Source organism: Diaphorina citri, unplaced genomic scaffold, assembly GCF_000475195.1.
Source record: "Diaphorina citri unplaced genomic scaffold, Diaci psyllid genome assembly version 1.1 scaffold6, whole genome shotgun sequence".
Lineage (NCBI taxonomy): Eukaryota > Metazoa > Arthropoda > Insecta > Hemiptera > Psyllidae > Diaphorina > Diaphorina citri.
Genome location: NW_007377445.1, coordinates 684,038 through 705,269, shown reverse-complemented (window position 1 = coordinate 705,269; position 21,232 = coordinate 684,038). Strand labels below are relative to the sequence as shown.

The following is a 21,232-nucleotide window of genomic DNA, read 5'->3' as shown; positions in this document are numbered from 1 at the left end:
AACTGTAAAAAGGTATTTTGTAGGTATATCCGTATTTATATTTTGTTAAACTGTAGGCTTATCTTTTAGGAAATTCGTCTCATTTCACAGAATAAATAAATTGAAATAGATACCTATCTGTAGTACCTCCTTTGCACTACAAAATTAAGCCATTTTTTAACGTTCCTAATTATATAAAATACATTCCAAAGAAAGGCTATTAGTAAATCATAACTATCCCCTCTTTTCACTACAGTTCCAACATCTCAGCAACCTCAGCGAAGGCGAGATCGCTCACTTTGAGGCCTCTCTCATCCCGGTGGGAGACCAAACCATGACCGTCGAGTTCCTCTACAACGGCAAACCCATAGAGGCCAGTCACCGCATCCGGACTGTGCATGCGTTTGGTATGGTCGTACTGGAGATCCTAGGCACCAAGATAGAGGATACGGGAGTGTACACGTGCCGCGCTACTAATAAGTGGGGTCAGGCAGAGATTAGCGTCAACCTGGAGTGTGTGGACAAGTCCAAGGGACAGCCGCCCAAGTTTACTTCTCATATCAAGGTAAGTTACACTTTTATCTGGGTGAGCTTTAATACTGGGCTCTAGAGAGGGCTATTGGTAGAAAAGAAAAACCTAATAATGAAATCCTATTGCAGAAATCAGGAAAATAGTAGAAGAATATTACGTACGTTTGCTAAAATCTGGGTTTATATCTAAAAAAAAAAAACGCAGTGATCATGGCGAATACACCGGGGGAACCCAGGCCCCCCAGATTTTTTATGAGAGAAAGGCGTTGTGCCGTACCTTGGGGGGCACAGCTTTGGGCCGTGGGCCCCCGTCGACACATCCTCTTCAATTTGTGTCCCCTCAAAACCAAATGGCTGTATCCGCCCATGGCGGTGGTAACTTTTCAGTTCTATTTGAGCAGGACAACCAACCAAGTCACATTCTACTCCACCCCCTCCTTCATCCTCATCACCTACTAACCTTCCCTCCATCTGATTGGTTGCAGAGTCTGGAAGGTCTCAAGGACGGAGACTCTGCCCACTTCGAATGTACCCTTACCCCGGTCAATGACCCTGAACTCAAGGTCGAATGGTTCCACAACGGAAAGCCCATCTTCCACAAGAACCGAGTCAAGATGGTATCCGACTTTGGCTTCGTGGTCATGGACATTGCCTATGTACAGTCGCACGACTCTGGAGAGTACGTGTGTCGTGCCTGGAACAAGTGAGTCAAGTTTTTTTTTTGTCTTGGCACAACATTTTGGTCATTTAAGTTTTTTTCTGAAGTGGCCCTTATGTTGATCCTTCAGCTTAACTCCATACACAAAAAGCCCACTCTGAGGCTTAGGTGTAGGTCCAAATGCCCCAAAAGCTGGGATAAGCTTGTACGAATCTAATGTTGATCCTATTTCGACGTTTTTTTTGTGCGGAAGCCCAAAATGTCTGTCAATATGAGACTGTAGAAAAATGTCTTTCAATAAACGGACTTTTTGCCAGTCTGGCTACCTTGGAGGGTACCATCGTCTGCCATTTAACCTTTAGGTTCCGGGCTCGATTCCCGCCCGGGGAGAATTTTATTCTAAACAGATGTATAAGGTTCGTTCTCTAAACGGCTTTCTACTGTCCTGTTCTCCTTCTCTCTTCGGTTTTTAATTCCTATTCGGGCAGAATAAACACGCTTTCCTCCATTCTATTAATCTATTCTACTCTATTCTTCAGGTATGGCGAAGACTTCACCCGCGCCACCATCAAATGTTTCGGCAAGGGCGGCGTCTACTTGGACTCTCTGCAGCCCGAATCTCTCGCCCGTATCCGCGAACTAGAGAACGCCCAAGGTCAACAACCCGTGGCCCAAGCCGCCCCCGTGGCTGAGGCGCCCAAGTTTATCACCCAGATTAGTGACGTCACGCAGCTGAAGGAAGGCCAGAGCGCTCACTTCGAAGCGCGACTGACCCCGGTCACAGATCCTGATCTAGTGGTAAGTAAAGATTTATCCTTGAACAACGGGAGAACCGTACCTTCCGGAGGCACGGCCCAGGGATCTACATATATTTTGATATACTTAATTTACCAAATCTCTGTGTAAATTGACATCTAAAATCCTGAGAAGTGCGAACTCTTTTCGAACTTTTTCCCGTCCCAAGGTCAACAACCCGTGGCCCAAGCCGCCCCCGTGGCTGAGGCGCCCAAGTTTATCACCCAGATTAGTGACGTCACGCAGCTGAAAGAAGGCCAGAGCGCTCACTTCGAAGCGAGACTGACCCCGGTCACAGATCCTGATCTAGTGGTAAGTAAAGATTTATCCTTGAAGAACGGGAGAACCTTACCTTCCGGAGGCACGGCCCAGGGATCTACATATATTTTGATATACATAATTTACCAAATATCTGTGTAAATTGACATCTAAAATCCTGGGAAGTGCGAATTCTTTTTGAACTTTTTCCCGTATAGCCCCGAAATAGCTGAACTTTGGTCCTAAATAACGGCAGAACCATACATTTCGCGAGGTCCGGGCTGCGGACACTTTTAATCCTCATAGATGATCGAATCTCTCTGCAAAATTTGAGCGACCTGAGGCTAAAGTTACAGTCTAGAGAAAAGCGAATTCCTTTGAACTTTTTCCCCTTAGCCCTAAATAGAGGTAGGTACTTTGGCCCTGAATACCGGCGGAACAGTACCGTCTGGAAGTGCGGCCCAGGGACATATTTGTTCTACATAATTTGTCGAATCTCTGTGTCAAGTTTAAATGACTTTGCCTGAAATCTGCAGTTCTGACCGTCATTGTTGGTTGCTTTAAAAAAAAAAGAAAAAAAAAAACTTGTAATAGACCAATTATTATAATTTTATCGTCCAGCCATGTACCAAAAATTCCTCTCTTTCTACAGGTCGAATGGTCCTACAACGACAAGAAGCTTCCATCAAATATATGAGATTTTGTTTAGACTGCTAGGGTAACTTTTCAGGTTTTTCCCGTATAGCCCCGAAATAGCTAAACTTTGGTCCTGAATAACCGCCGAACCATACATTTCTCGAGGTCCGGGCTGCGGACATTTTTGATCCTCATAAATGGTCGAATCTCTCTGCAAAATTTGAGCGACCTGAGGCTAAAGTTACAGTCTAGAGAAAAGCGAATTCCTTTGAATTTTTTCCCCTTAGCCCTAAATAGAGGTAGGTACTTTGGCCCTGAATACCGGCCGAACAGTACCGTCTGGAAGTGCGGCCCAGGGACATATTTGTTCTACAAATTTATCGAATCTCTGTGCCAAATTTAAATGACTTTGCCTGAAATCTGCAGTTCTGACCGTCATTGTTGGTTGCTTTTTCTTAACCTGTAATAGATCAATTATTATAATTTTATCGTCCAGCCATGTACCAAAAATTCTTCTCTTTCTTCAGGTCGAATGGTCCTACAACGGCAAGAAGCTTCCATCAAATATATGAGATTTTGTTTAGACTGCTAGGGTAACTTTTCAGACCTATCCGAGCAGGATAAACAAGGTATATTTATTCTCTACTCTTTCTTCAGGTCGAATGGTTCTACAACGGCAAGAAGCTGCCACACGGTCACCGGTACCGTACGTTCCACGACTTTGGTATTGTCATCCTCGATATCCTGTACTGCTACGAAGAGAATTCTGGTGTCTATGAGTGTCGGGCTACCAACAAGTATGGATCCGATGTGACTAAAGCCAGTCTCAAGTGTGTGTCCAAGACAAACCTCATATTGGAGTCCCAACTACCCGAGGTTCTTTCTTCAGGTCGAATGGTTCTACAACGGCAAGAAGCTGCCACACGGTCACCGGTACCGTACGTTCCACGACTTTGGTATTGTCATTCTCGACATCCTGTACTGCTACGAAGAGAATTCTGGTGTCTATGAGTGTCGGGCTACCAACAAGTATGGATCCGATGTGACTAAAGCCAGTCTCAAGTGTGTGTCCAAGACAAACCTCATATTGGAGTCCCAACTACCCGAGGTAAGACAGGTTTGGCCATTGAGTATTATAAATACATATTATGTTGCCCTCTGGGAGATTATCTTATCTTTTGAAGGAAGCTAATATGAATGAATTGGGACAAACTGTTGTAGTTTAGGATTGCATGGGTAGGACAAAAGAAACTTTTCGGATAATAAGTGAGCAATATTAATTTCAAATATTTCGAGAGCTACAAATACCTGCATAGTTAGCAGACAATCGAAATAGCACAATTAGTCCCTCTGGTAAGTGGCATAAGGTATATCCCATAAGATCTTGGTTAGACTGTGGGGGTAGAGGGACTTTTCAGTCCTATCCCAGCAGTCTAAAGAAGGTATATTCTATTCTATTCTTTATGGTATGGTAAGGAAATTGTTCATAACTTATAAATCATATGAACAAAATTATATCAATAAAGACGTGCTCTATTAAACTGTTGGTATAATAGAATAACTTGCTCTAAGCTGAGGAGACAACCGGCTGGAGTGCCCGACTCCGAAGATGGTCGCCCGCCCCAGTTTACTTCAGAGGTGAGTTGGATCGTTTGGTGTATAGTGTATTAGACTACTGTCCAATATTGTTCATCTAATTGGGACTTTTTCTACCTACTGAACGTTCAAAACAAGAAGTTCTTAAAAAGAAGGGACTTATTTTTGTTTATTTTTTTTTTTCTTCCTGGAAACCTCTTCCATTTCTTTTCTTTCTCCTTTTAGGCCCTTTAACAATATGGTAGTTAACTGTTTGAAGGTTTGAAAATACGATTTATTTTTATGTCGATTTAATTTCGAGTCTCACACATGGCCGTGATGCTTAGCGTGTAATCAAATAAATAAATAAATAAATAAATAATTTCGAGTCTTTTGACTTCAAAAATATTGAAGAACGAACCTACCACATTTCTGAAAGGAGCAAAGAACCTAGTTGGGTTGGGATTTTAAAGGGACTAGATTTTTTTTTAACCCTATCGATGCGGTGTAAACTGCCATATTCTCCCTATCTCTGACGCCTTTGTACTTATTACCCTTCTTCCACAGCCGGAATATTACGTAAGGAGACAAAGCTTTGCCCGAGAAGAGCCCCAATTCCCTATGTTTATTGTTCAGGTTTGATCCCCCGTTTTGATTTTTTTGGTGATGGCTCCTTTACTCCCTGGTGATGGTCATATTGTTAGAGTTATAACAAGTGAAAAATTCGGACTCGAATTTGAGAAGTTATAGCTGATATTCATAAAGGCAAAGCAACTGTTTGAGTTGCTTTGGTATACATGCTACGATAAATGGTATACGTAGCGTGTGTACCAAACTTCATGTTCAAATAACTTACGAAAGTATCTGCTTCTTTTATGTATATCGGCTATGAAACCAATCTTTAACACAGGTACTGGAATACTTTCATGCACGAAATCACCGAAATTTGCCCGGTTTTAAATAAACTCCATAGGTATTAAGGAGCGCGGTAGCGCTCCGCCCCGCCAAGTCAAGAAAGTTTGACCGCGTCTGATCTATTGGAGTAAGTTAGTAGTTTGCTACCTTAATGTGAAATCGGGCAATTGATTCATTTCATAGGTAAATCGTCTTTGGAGATTTGTGATGGTCCTCTTACTTATTCGTCCATGCAGCGCATTTTGTTCCGAATTGAATCCTGCATTTTTCCGTCTACTGTTTTGATCAAGGATTATTATTGACCCTTTATTAATTTACCAGCTCAACCTGCACGTATCCATGATTTTTGTAGTGTTTCAAATTATGTTTCCAAAACAATGCAATGAGAGGAAAGCTCATCTTTGCATGCTTGAGAAAGGGTTCAAATTACTGTTCTGCATCTGTACCTATGAGTGTTATTGTTATATGTTGCCTATACCGAATATCTATCTAGTTAAAATCTTCAAACAACATCAATTTTTGAGAAACTGTAAAAAGGTACTTTGTAGGTACATCTGTGTTTATATTTTGTTAAACTATAGGCTTATCTTTTAGGAAATTCGTCTATTACACAGAATAAATAAATTGAAATACATATCTGTAGTACCTCCTTTGCACTACAAGATTAAGCCATTTTTTAACGTTCCTAATTAAATAAAATAGAAAAGGCTATTTGTAAATACCCATCCCAAAGAAAGGCTATTTGTAAATCATAACTATCCCCTCTTTTCACTACAGTTCCAACATCTCAGCAACCTCAGCGAAGGCGAGATCGCTCACTTCGAGGCCTCTCTCATCCCGGTGGGAGACCAAACCATGACCGTCGAGTTCCTCTACAACGGCAAACCCATAGAGGCCAGTCACCGCATCCGCACTGTGCATGCGTTTGGTATGGTCGTACTGGAGATCCTGGGCACCAAGATAGAGGACACGGGAGTGTACACGTGCCGCGCTACTAATAAGTGGGGCCAGGCAGAGATTAGCGTCAACCTGGAGTGTGTGGTTTGGGTCGGCCCTTGGTTCAACCTGAAGAGAATAAACATATCATTGTATTTATCACATACATAGATTTTACAATCTTCTTCTTCTTCGCCTTTTCCCGTGTATAAACGGGGTCGGCGTTTTTCGTCAGCCTCTCAATCAGCTCTAGCAAGAGTGATTGCTTTTAGCTGACATTTGGTTTTGACTACAAAATTTTCACGAGTGGATGCCTTTCGCACTCAACCTTTGCTATTTCTTTAGCAAGGGAAATTCAGGCTGTTATACTCCCTGTTTAAAGTCCCAAAGCCAAACTTAAGCTGGTCTACTCCCTGTTTAAAGTCCCCTAGCCAGACTAAGCTGGTCTACTCCCTGTTTGAAGTTCCCCAGCCAGACTAAGCTGGTCTACTCCCTGTTTAAAGTCCCCCAGTGCTATTTCTTTAGCAAGGGAAATTCAGGCTGTTATACTCCCTGTTTAAAGTCCCAAAGCCAAACTTAAGCTGGTCTACTCCCTGTTTGAAGTTCCCCAGCCAGACTAAGCTGGTCTACTCCCTGTTTAAAGTCTCCCACCCAGACAAGCTATATAAGTATAAGTAGTGCTTTATTTAGACTGTCAGCTTAAAACTCTTCCCTGTTTGTTTCTTCCTGTAGTTGGTAGATCTCTGGTATGTAGTGGTAGGTAGGTAAAAAAGAACCCTTAGAAGGTAGTATAAGTATAAGTAGTGCTTTATTTAGACTGTCAGCTTAAAACTCTTCCCTGTTTGTTTCTTCCTGTAGTTGGTAGATCTCTGGTATGCAGTGGTAGGTAGGTAGAAAAGAACCCTTAGAAGGTAAATCTCAGAATCATACCTGAGCTTCCAGATGAACATGTTGGGCTTCCTGTAGTTGATGCTGATTTTCCAGGTGAGTGGTGAACACGGGTGCTTGCTGAGGACGGGTGTCGATGAACATTTCAGGCACCTTGTTCATTTCCGCCTCCTTCAGTTGGATCTTCTTCCAGGCATCGGGCTGAAGAGATTCGCTTACAATGTCAGATTTAGCTGCAAAAAGGCCAGACATGTTTCATTACTTTCATTGGTAATTCGTTAATTTCACCATGAGTGTCGATGAACATTTCAGGCACCTTGTTCATTTCCGCCTCCTTCAGTTGGATCTTCTTCCAGGCATCGGGCTGAAGAGATTCGCTTACGATGTCAGATTTAGCTGCAAAAAGGTCAGATATGTTTCATTACTTTCATTAGTTATTCGTTAATTTTACCATGAGTAAAGGGATGCGAGAGTTTGTAAGGGTGATTATAACCGGATCTAAGTTTGTGGTTACCATGAGTAAAGGGATGCGAGAGTTTGTAAGGGTGATTATAACCGGGTCTAAGTTTGTGATTCCAACAACTCTTTTGATACTAGCAAAGTACATTTTTCATTTCTTTAACAAGTTCCCAACTTAGATTAATCTTCTATTGAAAGATTCTAAAGCTGTGTTCACACATAGTCCACCTTGGAGACCTCCCACAAAAGGAGAGTTGAGGTTCGGTTAAAAGTATTGAACTTACATTTGACCTTGAGCGAAGTGGAAGAGACTGCCTCTCCAGCTCTGTTGATAGCTTTACACATGTACACACCAGAGTCTGCCGGTACACACTTGGTAATATCCAGAGTCACGTAACCAAAGTCGTGTTGGACGTGGAATCTGGAGCCTGCGAAGGTGAAACATATGTTAAACATAATTTAATATGAAACATAAACAGGAAGAGGTGAACCAAATGTTAAACATAAGTTCAATATTAAACATAAACAGGTGGAAGTAAACCAAAGCTAAACAGGTGGTAGTGAAACAAAGCAAATGTTAAGCGTAAGTTACGAACGTATGAAACAAAAATAGATGGAAGTATGGTGGAAGTAAACCAGAGAAAATACGAAAAAAAGCTAAAGAAGTGGATGGTAACTAAGGAAAATATGGACATAAGCTAAACGTTTGGAAGTTAACAGAAAAAACACGAGGGAAAAAATCAAAAAAATATTAATTCGGTAATTGTTTAGGAATTCAAGAGTAGTCCACTGTGCATAAAGAATTTGTTTAAATTGTTCACTTGATAGATAATTAATATTCGAAGTTTTTCAAAGCACTATTTCGAGAATAGATCTACGGATATTGAAAACCCATAAACTTACCCATCTTGAGTTCGACTCCATTCACGAACCACTCGAATCGCATGGTAGGATCTCCCACGGGGACAACACGACAATCGTAATGGGCACTCTGGCCTTCCATGATCTCGGAGGTACCGGTAAGCAACTGAGTGAAGATGGGTTTCTCATATTGCCTCTCTGGTTCCTGAGGCATGGGGCTGGCTGGTTGTTCCAGCTCTTGAATCTTCTTCAGTCCTGTGAACAAGAAAGATGGCGTTTTTGTTGAACAAGTTATTATTTTATAATTGGACAACCTATTGGTAACCTCTAAAATAAAGGTATGCCCAAACATAGTCGACCGGCCGGTCATCCATCGACGAGATATGTAAATCGAGGCAGTGTGGACGGTTCAGTCGACATCGATCGACTGCGTGACCATCCGGGCAATGACGTGCTGTTGACATTTCCCGGCCTCACTCAGGCGCTGTGAGTAAGCAGGGTTAACTTGACTAGGCGGATAGCTTGCAGCCGAATGGATATTACAACCCCTGTCACACTACCATTACGTAACATGAGGGTAGTACTTTGAACTACACCTTTCAGACTTCACGTGACGTGATAGTAGTGTGTTTCTACCTTAACAGTTATAGAATAGAATAGAATATACCTTGTTTATCCTGCCAGAATGAGACTGAAAAGTCCCTTTACTCCCGCAGTCTTGGTTGAGCTGGGAGAGAGAGAAGAGGAGCAGTTATACAGTGACTTTAACCCTCTAGAATTTTTGCTTCCATCACTTACCTTCAGGGTGTTGAGTCTCAAGCTGCAGACCAGCCTTGGTTTTAATCTTCATGCTAGCGGTAGTGACAGCTTCACCCAGAGCATTGGTAGCTTTACAGATATAGATGCCCTCATCCTCAGCACGGACATGGGATAGGTCCATAGCGACGTAGCCAAAGTCATGCTTAGTAGTGATACGGGAACTGTCCTCCAGGGGTTTCTCGTTGCGGAACCATTCCACCTGAACGCGAAAGGGTTAAGATTTGAATTTAATAACAGTGAACTAGGCACTCTAGGCAGCTTTAAGAGTTGAGAGAATGGAGGGGGAGAAGAGGGCGAGAAAGACTGAAGAAAAGGTGGAAAATTTATGTGAATCAAGACTTGGGTGAGAAAAAATTATCAGGACATGAGCACATAAGGTACACAATAGGCTGCCTGGAAGAGGCTGACAAGAAACTATTTAAATAGGAAAAGGCTAGGAGGAAGATAGAGGGATCTGTAACAACTAACAACAGAAGTCTTATTGTCCTAAAATGGAAGAGAGAAGGAAGATAGGATAGGAGAAGGCCAGCCGTCCGTCCCGAGAACAAACATTATCCGTTCAGGATAAAATCCGGCCCGGGTGAAAATCGAACCCGCGGCCTAGCGCATACAAGGCAGATGGACTACCAACCAAGCTGACTAGGCTAGCTTCTCGCAATCGTAGCCGTGTGTACTGTTACTGTGTACGTGTTACAGTCACTCACTATCAGGTAGACCTGACAGTCACTCACTATCAGGTAGAACTGACAGGTACATCTGATCAGGTCCGCCTCTCAGGTCTACCTGATAGTGAGTGGCTGGCCCAAGGTTCGATAAGAAAATATCTCACCTTAAGAGTAGGATCTCCCACTGGGATTAGGCGGCAGCTGAAGTGCGCGTTCTTGCCTTCTTCCACTGCGTCGATATTTTGTAGCGGCTTAGTGAACACGGGTCGCTGCTTGGTAGCGTTATCGTCCACTTCAGGTCGCTTGTGAGGTTCAGTGTCTTCCAGTTTGCGAATCTTCTCGAGACCCTTCGGGTGTTGGGTGTCCGTGATGATGGTGCCTTCACCTGTGTCAATGAAACAGGTAAATACCGATAAAACAAATGGCTTTGTCACAAAGATGCAACTGCTGGATTAAAGGGACTTTTCAGTCCTATGCGAGCAGTATAAATAAGCACTATTTATTTATAAATAAGCACTATTATTATTGGTAACTACTGAGATATAAAAGGTTGCTCAACTTACCGATAACTTTAAGCTGAATGGGTAAGTTTTAGTTAGAGGTATAAGTAGGCGTCCACAATAGAGAACCGAAAATCAACCCTAGCCTGGTCCCGATCCAAGAGAAAATAAACAAACCATGCTAATAAGCGTAATCAACGGAGCCTTGACCATAGCTCCAACCCTCACAGAAAAGAAATTGAGCCTGGTATTTTTTCTGCGATGGTCGATGGTGTTGTACATATTTTTAAGAACATTCTAACCTCAAATTTTTCAAGCGTATCTAAATAAGCAGGAGGTTCCAGGCTCCGTTGTGGACACACTGGTGCGAAGGTCGATAGTCCGGATTCGTAGAAGCTTAACCCATCCTTTAGGGCTGTCTAGCCCCTACACCTAAGCCTCAGATTGGGCTTTTTGTGTATGGAGTTAAGCAATCTATGGTTCAGGTTCTAGACTACGGTCGATGGTCCAGGGTCAATGGTCCATGGTCACCGTTGTGGACGCGCACTTACCTTCAACTAGTTCAGTAGGTCCATTGAGTTGTACAGTGAAGCTAGGTTGTTGAGTGACCTCAACTTCTTCCTCTTCCTTTCTCTTGAAGCGGGATGTATCCTCCAGGTTTTGTATCTTCTGGAGTGCAGCCTCATTCTGAGTGTCCAGCTGTAGGGAGGCTTTAGCTGTGAGGAAAAAAATGAGATACGTTACTTGTTTAGAAAGAGACTAGGATTAGGAAATCGAGGTAATGTTTTACCACGACGAAGGTCTCGTATCAGATTCCCCACACGGACGAAAAATGGTTCCACACGGCTCGAAATGTTATGAGAAAATTCTCCGTATGTGCCTCCTCAAAGGTTTATATTGTGTGTCAATCTCAATAAAAATTGGACCAACTTATTCGACAGTTATGTCTGTCATTATTAAATAATCAGACAAGCTAAATGCAACCACCTAAGCATCAAGTCAGACGATACCTAAGCAAGGTTTTTCGTGCAGAGCATTTGGTCGTCTAGCGGAGGAATTCTGCGGCCGTATTGGGGTCATTTCTCCAATCAGGTGTTTTTAAAACAAAATTGTAGAATAACAATTTATTTCGCGGATTCGATTCCCGCCGCGCCGGGGCGGATTTTATCCCAAATAGATAAGGTTCGTTCTCAAAATGGCTGGCTTTCTAGTACCCTGTCTTCCTTATCTTCGCTTTCAGGACGATAAGAACTAACTCCGTCAGAAAAAAAAGCTTCAACTTACATTCAACAAACAGTGTAGATGAAGTGACAGCCTCTCCCAGCTCATTGACAGCTCTACAAGTGTAAGTACCAGAGTCCTCAGGATAAGTATACTTGAAGTTCAAGGCGACGTAACCAAAGTCGTGCATTGTGCTGACCCGGTTCGATGCCTGGATGGGGACACCATTTCTCAACCAAGTCACCTGCGAATTAAATCAGCAAAAATTATTTATGTGCTGAAGATGTGTAACATTATTAGATTCGATCCAAATTAAACTAATTGTTCAAAAGTTATTGCAGAATAAACAACGGAAGACCTACAGGCAAGCCAACCAGAAAGCTGTAGCTGTAGCCAACTTCTGGAAATTCAAAATATTTACATGTATTTATTTATAGTGAGAACCCGGAAAGTAAGTAAAGAACAAACTCCCTTTGTACGTCAGTGAGCTAAACCCTCGAAAACAAGACCCGTAAGTGGCCCCATGGTCCAATGGGACCCAAACATTAATCAGCAAATTTTAAATTAATTGAAGGTATTTTATGTTTTCGTTCATTATGTTTCCCAAGGGATGGAGAAGGGAGAAGACATTAGATAGGAGGGTATGGAGGGTAACACCGACCCCAAATGAGATTGGGAAAAGGTGCAGTAAAAGAAAAAGATTACGTTTCCCAATATCTTAAACGGTACCTATACGGACTTGGACTGTTTGAGGGTATCTATTGAAGACTCAGTAACTTTGTGAAGTTTCATATGAACACTAAGGGTAACATACCTTCAGTTTGGAATCTCCCACGGGGATCAGGCGCGCTTCGAAGTGCGCTGCCTGGTTTTCGGCCACATGTATGTCGCGCATAGGTTGTGTGAAGACAGGGGCCTGGGATACCGTATCCTCAATGATAGATGTACGCTGGTACCGACCCTGTTCTAGCTGTTGCAGACGGCTAAGAGATTCGCCGTGCTGGGTTTCCGTTTGGATGGATTTCTTGGCTGTGAACACGAGAGAGAAGAGAGAAAATGGAATTTGATATTTAATCCACAAGGATCTTTCCAATATTTGTGGATATTACATCGTAGCTCAGAGTCTCCTTTCCTAAGGCCAGCCACACACTATCAGGTAGACCTGATCAGGTCTCAGTTATACCTGATAGTGTGTGTGCTCATCAGGTATCAAGTAACCCGACATTCGGACATTTTCAGTCGTACCTGCCAGGTCTAGATGATAGTGAATGGCTGGCCTAATTCTGTTAGACGGTCAAACTTTCTTGACTTGGCGGGGCGGAGCGCTACCGCGCTCCTTAATTAGACCCTCCTTTACTAATTCTGTCAACTCTAGGAATTTTCTTTTTACTCTGTTAATGCTGCCACTGGTCGCTAATCGGTTAAAGTGGCAATCATTTAAGCACAGAGCCGAAAAAACTTGCAACTTGCCGAGAATTGAGCCCGGGCCTCCGGCGTGTAAGCCCAGTGTAATACCCACTAAGCCACGGAGACTGATTGTCGGAGCGGATTTTAGGCGATGGATGCTACTTTAAATAAATCAATACTTACAGTGTACAAGCAGATTGCCTGAAGTAACGGCCTGACCCAGTGCATTGACGGCGCGACACGTATACACGCCCGAATCTTCAGGCAGGCACTGCATGATATCCAGCGCGACAAAGCCGAAGTTATTGGTCTCGGTAAATCGAGATCCAGACTTGATGGGAACGTTGTTGTGGAACCATTCCACTTTCATCGTGTTGTCCGATACTGGGATTAGACGGCACTCGAAGTGAGCTCGCTGACCTGAAGGGCGAAGAAGATTGATTAGAGGTCAATAAAAAGTTTGATTAAAGGTGAATAAGAAGTTTAATTAGAGGTCATAATTAGGGGTCAATAAGGAGTTTGATTAGAAGTCATAATTTGGTTCACAGAAATTAACATAGGTAACTCCGCCTTTTCATTAAGAAAGACAAGTACATAGTTAAAATGGCCCTTATTTATACTGATCAAACGAGTCCCTTTGCTCCAGTAGTAGTCTACTACTTACAACGATAAAATTCCATGACGATAAAATTCCATGCAGCGACTGGGATTGAACCCATGCCCTTATTATCAGGCGAGCGACTTAGCCACTACATCAACGAGGCAGTTGTGATAGTAGTGATGCCTTAGTCGTATTATAAATTAGAACAAAGGACACTCCAATTTTCTCGAAATTTGATTGTAAAATACTACCATAGATACTCAATGAGTTTGACTTACCCTCTTTGATTTCACAGTTCTTGAGTGACGTAGTGAAGATGGGAGCCTGAGTAGTTGTCTCCTCAATATATTCTCCTCTCTGATACTTGCTCTTATCTTCCAAGTATTGAATCTGCTCTAGACCAGTCTCATTCTGTGTCGAGGTCAATATGCCTGCTGATCCTCTACATTGCAGAGTTGCCTGCACTTCAGCAAAACCAACCAAGTTGACGGCACGGCAAGTATATGTTCCAGAGTCTTCAGGTATAGTATCGATAATGTCTAGGGCGACGTAGCCAAAGTCATGAATAGGACGGAACCGATGTCCAATAGTCACGGGACGACCGTTCTTGAACCATTCCACCTTGAGATTAGAATCAGTCACTGGTTCTAGTTTACATTCAAAGTGCGCATGTCCTCTCTCCCGCAGATTCTCAATACTCTTGGGTTTGGTAACTGTGTAGTAGATAAAGTTCTTCTTCTTCTTAGCATTTTCCTATTTAAAAAATGATAATTTTAACTGTGTAGTAGATAAAGTTCTTCGTCTTCCTAGCACTTTCCTATTTAAATAGGGTCAGATAAAGTTAAAAGGAAAAAAAAAATCACCAACCTGGTTAGTTTGAACTGTTTGGAGGTCGTTTCACATTAGGTGACATAAGGAATGAAAAATAGGCTAGTAGTTAGCTTGGAGGGTAGCGCATCTGCCTTGTAAGCGCTAGGTCGCGGGTTCGATTCCCGGGGAGGACTTTATCCTAAACGGATAAGGTTCGTTCTCGGAACGGCTGGCTTTCTCCTATCCTGTCTTCCTTCACATCAATTCTGGTGTCCCCTTAATTAATGAGGGGTCAATTCCCATCCTTTTTTGATAAGGTAAAGCAACACGGACTGTTTTTAATATCTGAACGGGTGACTGTCCGAGGTGTCCGACTTATATCAAATTTGTTATCTACAGTCGTGTTCTTGGATCATACCGGGAAAGCCATCTGGTATAAAACCCTTAAAAAAAAAAAAAAAAAAAAAAACAAAAAAAAAACAAAATTTACTCACCTGTTCCTTGGACCACTCAGGTACCGGCACGTTCTGCCAGTGATAAGATGTTTCCTTCTTGCTCGACAGATAAGGGGAGCTGTCTTGGGGATTCGGGGGGCTCCACACATCTCCTGAATCTGAAATAGAATAGAATAGAATTAAATAGAAGTAATAGAATAGATTAGAACAGAACAGAATGGAATAGAATAGACTGAAATAGAATAGAATAGAATTAAATAGAAGTAATAGAATAGATTAGAACAGAATGGAATAGAATAGAATATACCTACCTTATTTATCCTGCCAGAATGAGACTGAAAAGTCCCTTTACCCCCGCGATCTAACTAAGGTGTTGTCTATTTTGACATTTTATGGAATAGGTACACTACAAATACAGGAGAAGACTAAAGGAAAAAAAAATAAAACAAACAAAAAATATTGAAACTAGATCTTTTATTTTTATCGAATTGCACATTAGGGAAAAGGTGTAGAACGCCGACCCCACTTGAGTGGGAAAAGGTGTAGAAGAAGAAGAATTGCACATTATATGTCAGTGTCAATAGATCAGTTGGGTCATGTTTCAAAGTCATAGAGCAGGAAAAATGAGGACCAACGGAATTTTTCTTTTTCTTCTATGACTTCTAGATACCGAGATAAATCGATTTAAAAAAATACCGGTAAATCGTGAAGCTTGACGTCACGGCATACGCTCCCGTAGGCGATGACGTCATTATTCATGACTCCCGCTTCGTTTGTTTGTGCGTAAGCGTTTCTGCGCATTTTGACGTGAAATCTGACGTCACATATCTTTAAACTTTTCCATTAGAACGGCAATTAGAAATTGAATTTTCGACCTTTTAAAGTTACTTTTAGCCAGCCTAGTTAGCTTAGTTGGTAGTGCGTCTGCCTTGTAAGCGCTAGGCCGCGGGTTCGATTCCCGCCCGGGGCGGGGATAATGTTCGTTCTCGGAACGGCTGGCTTTCCTCCTATCCTGTCTTCCTTCTCTCTTCGATTTCGGGACGATAAGACTTCTATTGTAAGCGCTAGGCCGCGGGTTCGATTCCCGCCCGGGGCGGATTTTATCCTGATGGGATAATGTTCGTTCTCGAGGCGGTAAGCGCTAGGCCGCGGGTTCGATTCCCGCCCGGGGCGGATTTTATCCTGGATAATGTTCGTTCTCGGAACGGCGCTAGACCCGGGTTCGATTCCCGCCCGGGGCGGATTTTATCCTGATGGGATAATGTTCGTTCTCGGAACGGCTGGCTTTCTGCCCGGGTTCGATTCCCGCCCGGGGCGGATTTTATCCTGATGGGATAATGTTCGTTCTCGGAACGGCTGGCTTTCTCCTATCCTGGCTTCCTTCTCTCTTCGATTTCGGGACGATAAGACCATAGCATTTACAGTTCCCTCTGTCAAACCTCTAAAAAAAAAGTTACTTTTTCGCGTGATGTTTCAAAGTCATAGAGCAGGAAAAATGAGGACCAACGGAATTTTTCTTTTTCTTCTATGACTTCTAGATACCGAGATAAATCCATTTAAAAATACCGGTAAATCGTGAAGTTTGACGTCACGGCATACGCTCCCGTAGGCGATGACTTCATTATTCATGACTCCCGCTTCGTTTGTTTGTGCGTAAGCGTTTCTGCGCATTTTGACGTGAAATCTGACGTCACATATCTTTGAACTTTTTCATTAGAACGGCAATTAAAAATTGAATTTTTGACCTTTAAAGTTACTTTTTCGGAGTTTTGACCTCAGATTTGGATTTTTCACAACTTTTTACATAGAAATCGACCTTTTATTAATAATATTTTCCCAATTGCAACTCCTCCATTGCAATTGCATATTATGTGCGAGGGTTAAACAAAAATCTACTAAAGCTACAAACAACACAGACCTATAGCAAAGTGTTTTCGACTGAAATGGGTTTCAGTGGTGTTAGGGCAGGGGAGTGTTGGTGGGTAAATGGGAAAAGTAGTCAACACAAGTCAGGGAAAATCCAATAAAAAGAAGGGAGAAAAAAATCCAAAGTTAAAACTTGCGCTACGCTGGATTAGGTAAAATTAAAATCCACAAAATGGGAAAAGTAGTCAACACAAGTCAGGGAAAATCCAATAAAAAGAAGGGAGAAAAAAATCCAAAGTTAAAACTTGCGCTACGCTGAATTAGGTAAAATTGAAATCCACATTTATTTTCAAAGCTTCAAACTTAGTAATGAGTTAGGAAAAATCCAACAGAAATCCAAAATTCAAATTCGCGTTAGGAAAAAATCCATGTTAAAGAGGGGCTTTAAAACACGTAGTTTTTGTGTGTGTTAGGGAAAATCCATTCTATTTCCAAGCTTCGAATTGAGTTAGGGAAATCCACACTCCAAACTTGGTGGTGAGTTGGGAAAATCCAACAGAAATCCAAAATTCAAATTCGCGTTAGGAAAAATCCATGGTAAAGAACGGCTTCAAAACGTTTAATGGAGTTAGGAAGATCCATTGTAATTTCAAGCTTCAAATTGAGTTAGGGAAATCCATACTTCAAACTTGCGTTAGGAAAAATCCATTGTAAATCGACTGCACTGTCCAGCTCTTCACTCGCTTTCTCTGGTTCCTAGAACAGAGATACAATGGAAAGCTATAAATAGAAGGTAAGTAGCGACCTGTAGCGGCCAAGTCTGCTTTGCCTCGGGACAGGGAACTGTCCAGGAGTTCATGCTGAGGGACTGCACTGTCCAGCTCTTCACTCGCTTTCTCCGGTTCCTAGAACAGAGATAGAACGCTATAAATAGAAGGTAAGTAGCGACCTGTAGCGGCCAAGTCTGCTTTGCCTCGGGACAGAGAACTGTCCAGGAGTTCATACTGAGGGACTGCACTGTCCAGCTCTTCACTCGCTTTCTCTGGTTCCTAGAACAGAGATACAATGGAAAGCTATAAATAGAAGGTAAGTAGCGACCTGTAGCGGCCAAGTCTGCTTTGCCTCTTGACAGAGAACTGTCCAGGAGTTCATGCTGAGGGACTGCACTGTCCAGCTCTTCACTCGCTTTCTCCGGTTCCTAGAACAGAGATAGAACGCTATAAATAGAAGGTAAGTAGCGACCTGTAGCGGCCAAGTCTGCTTTGCCTCTTGACAGAGAACTGTCCAGGAGTTCATGCTGAGGGACTGCACTGTCCAGCTCTTCACTCGCTTTCTCCGGTTCCTAGAACAGAGATAGAACGCTATAAATAGAAGGTAAGTAGCGACCTGTAGCGGCCAAGTCTGCTTTGCCTCTTGACAGAGAACTGTCCAGGAGTTCATGCTGAGGGACTGCACTGTCCAGCTCTTCACTCGCTTTCTCCGGTTCCTAGAACAGAGATAGAACACTATAAATAGAAGGTAAGTAGCGACCTGTAGCGGCCAAGTCTGCTTTGCCTCTTGACAGAGAACTGTCCAGGAGTTCATGCTGAGGGACTGCACTGTCCAGCTCTTCACTCGCTTTCTCCGGTTCCTAGAACAGAGATAGAACGCTATAAATAGAAGGTAAGTAGCGACCTGTAATGGCCAAGTCTCCTGACTTTTCCAGTCTCCATGAAATTCCCTGACTTTTCCCGGTTTTCCCGGTTTTCCAGTCTGGTAGACACCCTGGGAAAGACTTTAATCAGACAAAGAAATACGATATTTACAAAAGGAAGGCATTCGTTGCTTAGCTAGATGTAAACATACACATTACGCCAGCATTAAGACACAGTGACAAGACATGTGCTTTGTAAATGAAGAAGACCAGTCACCAAAAAGAGTAAAAGTACCTAAGTTAGAAAATAGCTTGGTTTTTCAAAGTCACAAGATTAGTGGAAAATTTGTTAGCTTAGTGGAAAGGCTGTTAGGTTATCCAATCAGATAGTGGAAAGACTTTAATCAAACGTCTTCAACAACAATCAATAAAGTATATTAACCTCCCTGTAACTTTCTGTACCCCTTTAATACTGATTTTTTTTTTTTTTTTTTTTTATATATAAAAACATACAAGTGATCCGTCCATTCCTGGAAGGTAGAAAATCTTTCGCAGAATCTATTTTTTTATTCAAGTGTTTTTTCCCCATTTTTTTTTCAGAGTACATAATAGAAATAGATTATTCTAAGAAATTTGTGTTCTTTCTCTTCCTCTGCCATTTTCCAGTACCGTTTCCGTAAGCACCGTCAAGGTTAGCCCAGTGGCAATGTGCTTGCTTGCCATTCAGAAGGTCAGGGCGTCGAATCCCACTATGTACAAAAAAAATTGCACTCTTTTTTCGATTGCAAATATTTCAACGGGTTACTTTCTGATGTTCTCGTGTCTCTGGTCGCCCATCTGATGAGAGGCATACTAAATGGGCATGCTATGACACAGATCACAAGGGTCTAATGTAGCAGTTGTTTCATTCCTACGAAACTTTTTTTTTTTTAAATTTTACTTTCGTAATCCAGATAGAAAAAAAAATAATAATAAAAAAAAAAATCTGCCTTCCTGTTTTGGTTTGAGATCTACTTGTGTCCGCATTACCTCTAGTTACCTCGGTATTTTTTATGGTTCCTGTCCGAACAAACGCTTTGAAGATCAATTCCCGTGCTCGGCGAACTTTCTGATAAGGTTCGTTCTCGGAACGGCATGGCTTTCTCCTATCCTGTCTTCCTCTCTCTTCGAGGATGAGACCCCCGTTGTTAGAGGTCCCTCTATCAAACAATCAATCCTCTAAACAGTCTAGACTCTAGAAAAATTACTAATAATCACAAGGATCAAATTTAAGAAGAAAAAGAAAATTTAAGAAGAAAAATAGCTCGGGAGTACAAGGTCACCTACATGGAAACGTCGGCCAAAACCGGCCTTAATGTGGAGCTGGCCTTCATGGCCATTGCACGGTAAGTGGCCGTCAGAGGCTAAAAACAGAGTTGAGAGCATAGAGAGCTTTTTGCTCTCCGTTTAATGCGATTTGAAGATGAAAATTCGGGAACTCCGAATCACAGGAAATGGGAAATACCAATGGATTATTCCCAGCAACAACCTACCTCGGTGTTGTAATGGTTGAGACGCTCACCTGGTAAACCAAGTGCCTAAGGCTTTTCATGAGGTTTGTTTGATAAAGGAAACTGTAACTCCTGAGGTTTTATCGTCCCCAAAACGAAGAGAGACAAGGAGGACCGGATACGAAAAACGACCTAGTCCTCACAAGGCAGATGTGCTTCCCGTAATTTTCCGTAGTCAGCTTCCCGAAAGCAAAATACACCTCTTTCAAGTTAATTAGGGCTGGTTATTACTATTATTTATTTACTTTTTCCAGAGAGCTCAAATCAAGAAAGGCGGGGACCAAGGACGGGGGCACATTCAATGTTCAGGAGTACGTGAGAGAACAAACGCAGAAAGTGAACTGCACACTGCCAACCTGTGGCTCATCATAATCTGATTACTATTGCTGAAACTACCATTATTATACAGTAGAACCTCGATTATTTCAACTAATTGGGACTGAGGCAAATTCCTCAGGGACATCACGGGAGCTCTTCCAGAAATTGTACCGGACGCAACATTTCATTTAAATTCTTCCTTCAGGATACTCCAGGTAAAACAGGGCTTGTCAAACTGTGGGCCGCGAGATTTGGGATTTTTCCTTATATTAGCTTAACTCCAAACACAAAACTAACTCAATCCTGAGACAATCCCTGATACAAATTCACGTTATATTAAGCCGAGCTGTAACTAGGGTCTCATCGTCCTGAAGGCGAAGTGAGAAGGAAGACATGATGGGAAAAAGCCAGCCGTTCCGAGAACGAACCTTATCTGTTTAGGATAAAATCCGCCCCGGGCGGGAATCGAACCCGCAACCTAGCACTTACAAGACAGAAGCGAAGGTCTCCCAACCAAGCTAACTATTAGGCTGGCATAGAACTTTTAACACAGATCATAATTATTTATGAAAGCTCATCTAGGTACGATGGTACTGCGAGGCTTAATAGCTTAACTCCAAACACAAAACTAACTCAATCCTGAGACAATCCCTGATACAAATTCACGTTATATTAAGCTGAGCTGTAACTAGGGTCTCATCGTCCTGAAGGCGAAGTGAGAAGGAAGACATGATAGGAAAAAGCCAGCCGTTCCGAGAACGGACCTTATCTGTTTAGGATAAAATCCGCCCCGGGTGGGAATCGAACCCGCAACCTAGCACTTACAAGACAGAAGCGAAGGTCTCCCAACCAAGCTAACTATTAGGCTGGCATAGAACTTTTAACACAGATCATAA

At 42.4% G+C, this 21,232-nt stretch overlaps 2 protein-coding genes across 2 annotated transcripts in view; one reads left to right on the top strand and one right to left on the bottom strand.

Annotated features, from left to right (window-relative positions):
- The window catches only part of LOC103524768 (titin), a 185,309-nt gene that overhangs the window by 47,333 nt on the left and 116,744 nt on the right, over window positions 1-21,232 (bottom strand). Inside the window, 5 exon segments of the mRNA XM_026819934.1 lie at window positions 7,214-7,404; window positions 7,915-8,058; window positions 8,534-8,746; window positions 9,290-9,509; window positions 10,140-10,360. Of these exon segments, the coding sequence (XP_026675735.1) occupies window positions 7,214-7,404; window positions 7,915-8,058; window positions 8,534-8,746; window positions 9,290-9,509; window positions 10,140-10,360 (989 nt within the window).
- LOC103524490 (ras-related protein Rab-37-like) lies at window positions 19,770-20,442 on the top strand. Its single transcript, XM_008489506.2, has 2 exons — window positions 19,770-19,853; window positions 20,273-20,442. The coding sequence occupies exons 1-2, from the start codon at window positions 19,795-19,797 to the stop codon at window positions 20,388-20,390; spliced, it is 177 nt and encodes a 58-aa protein (XP_008487728.1). The 5' UTR covers window positions 19,770-19,794; the 3' UTR covers window positions 20,391-20,442.

What these genes read in the sequence shown, in the direction of transcription:
- LOC103524490 (XM_008489506.2), top strand. Translation starts at nt 19,795, where the DNA reads ATGGAAACGTCGGCCAAAACCGGCCTTAATGTGGAGCTGGCCTTCATG. An exon ending in GCCTTCATGGCCATTGCACG is followed by an intron (nt 19,854 to 20,272) that starts GTAAGTGGCCGT and finishes TACTTTTTCCAG; the next exon opens with AGAGCTCAAATCAAGAAAGG.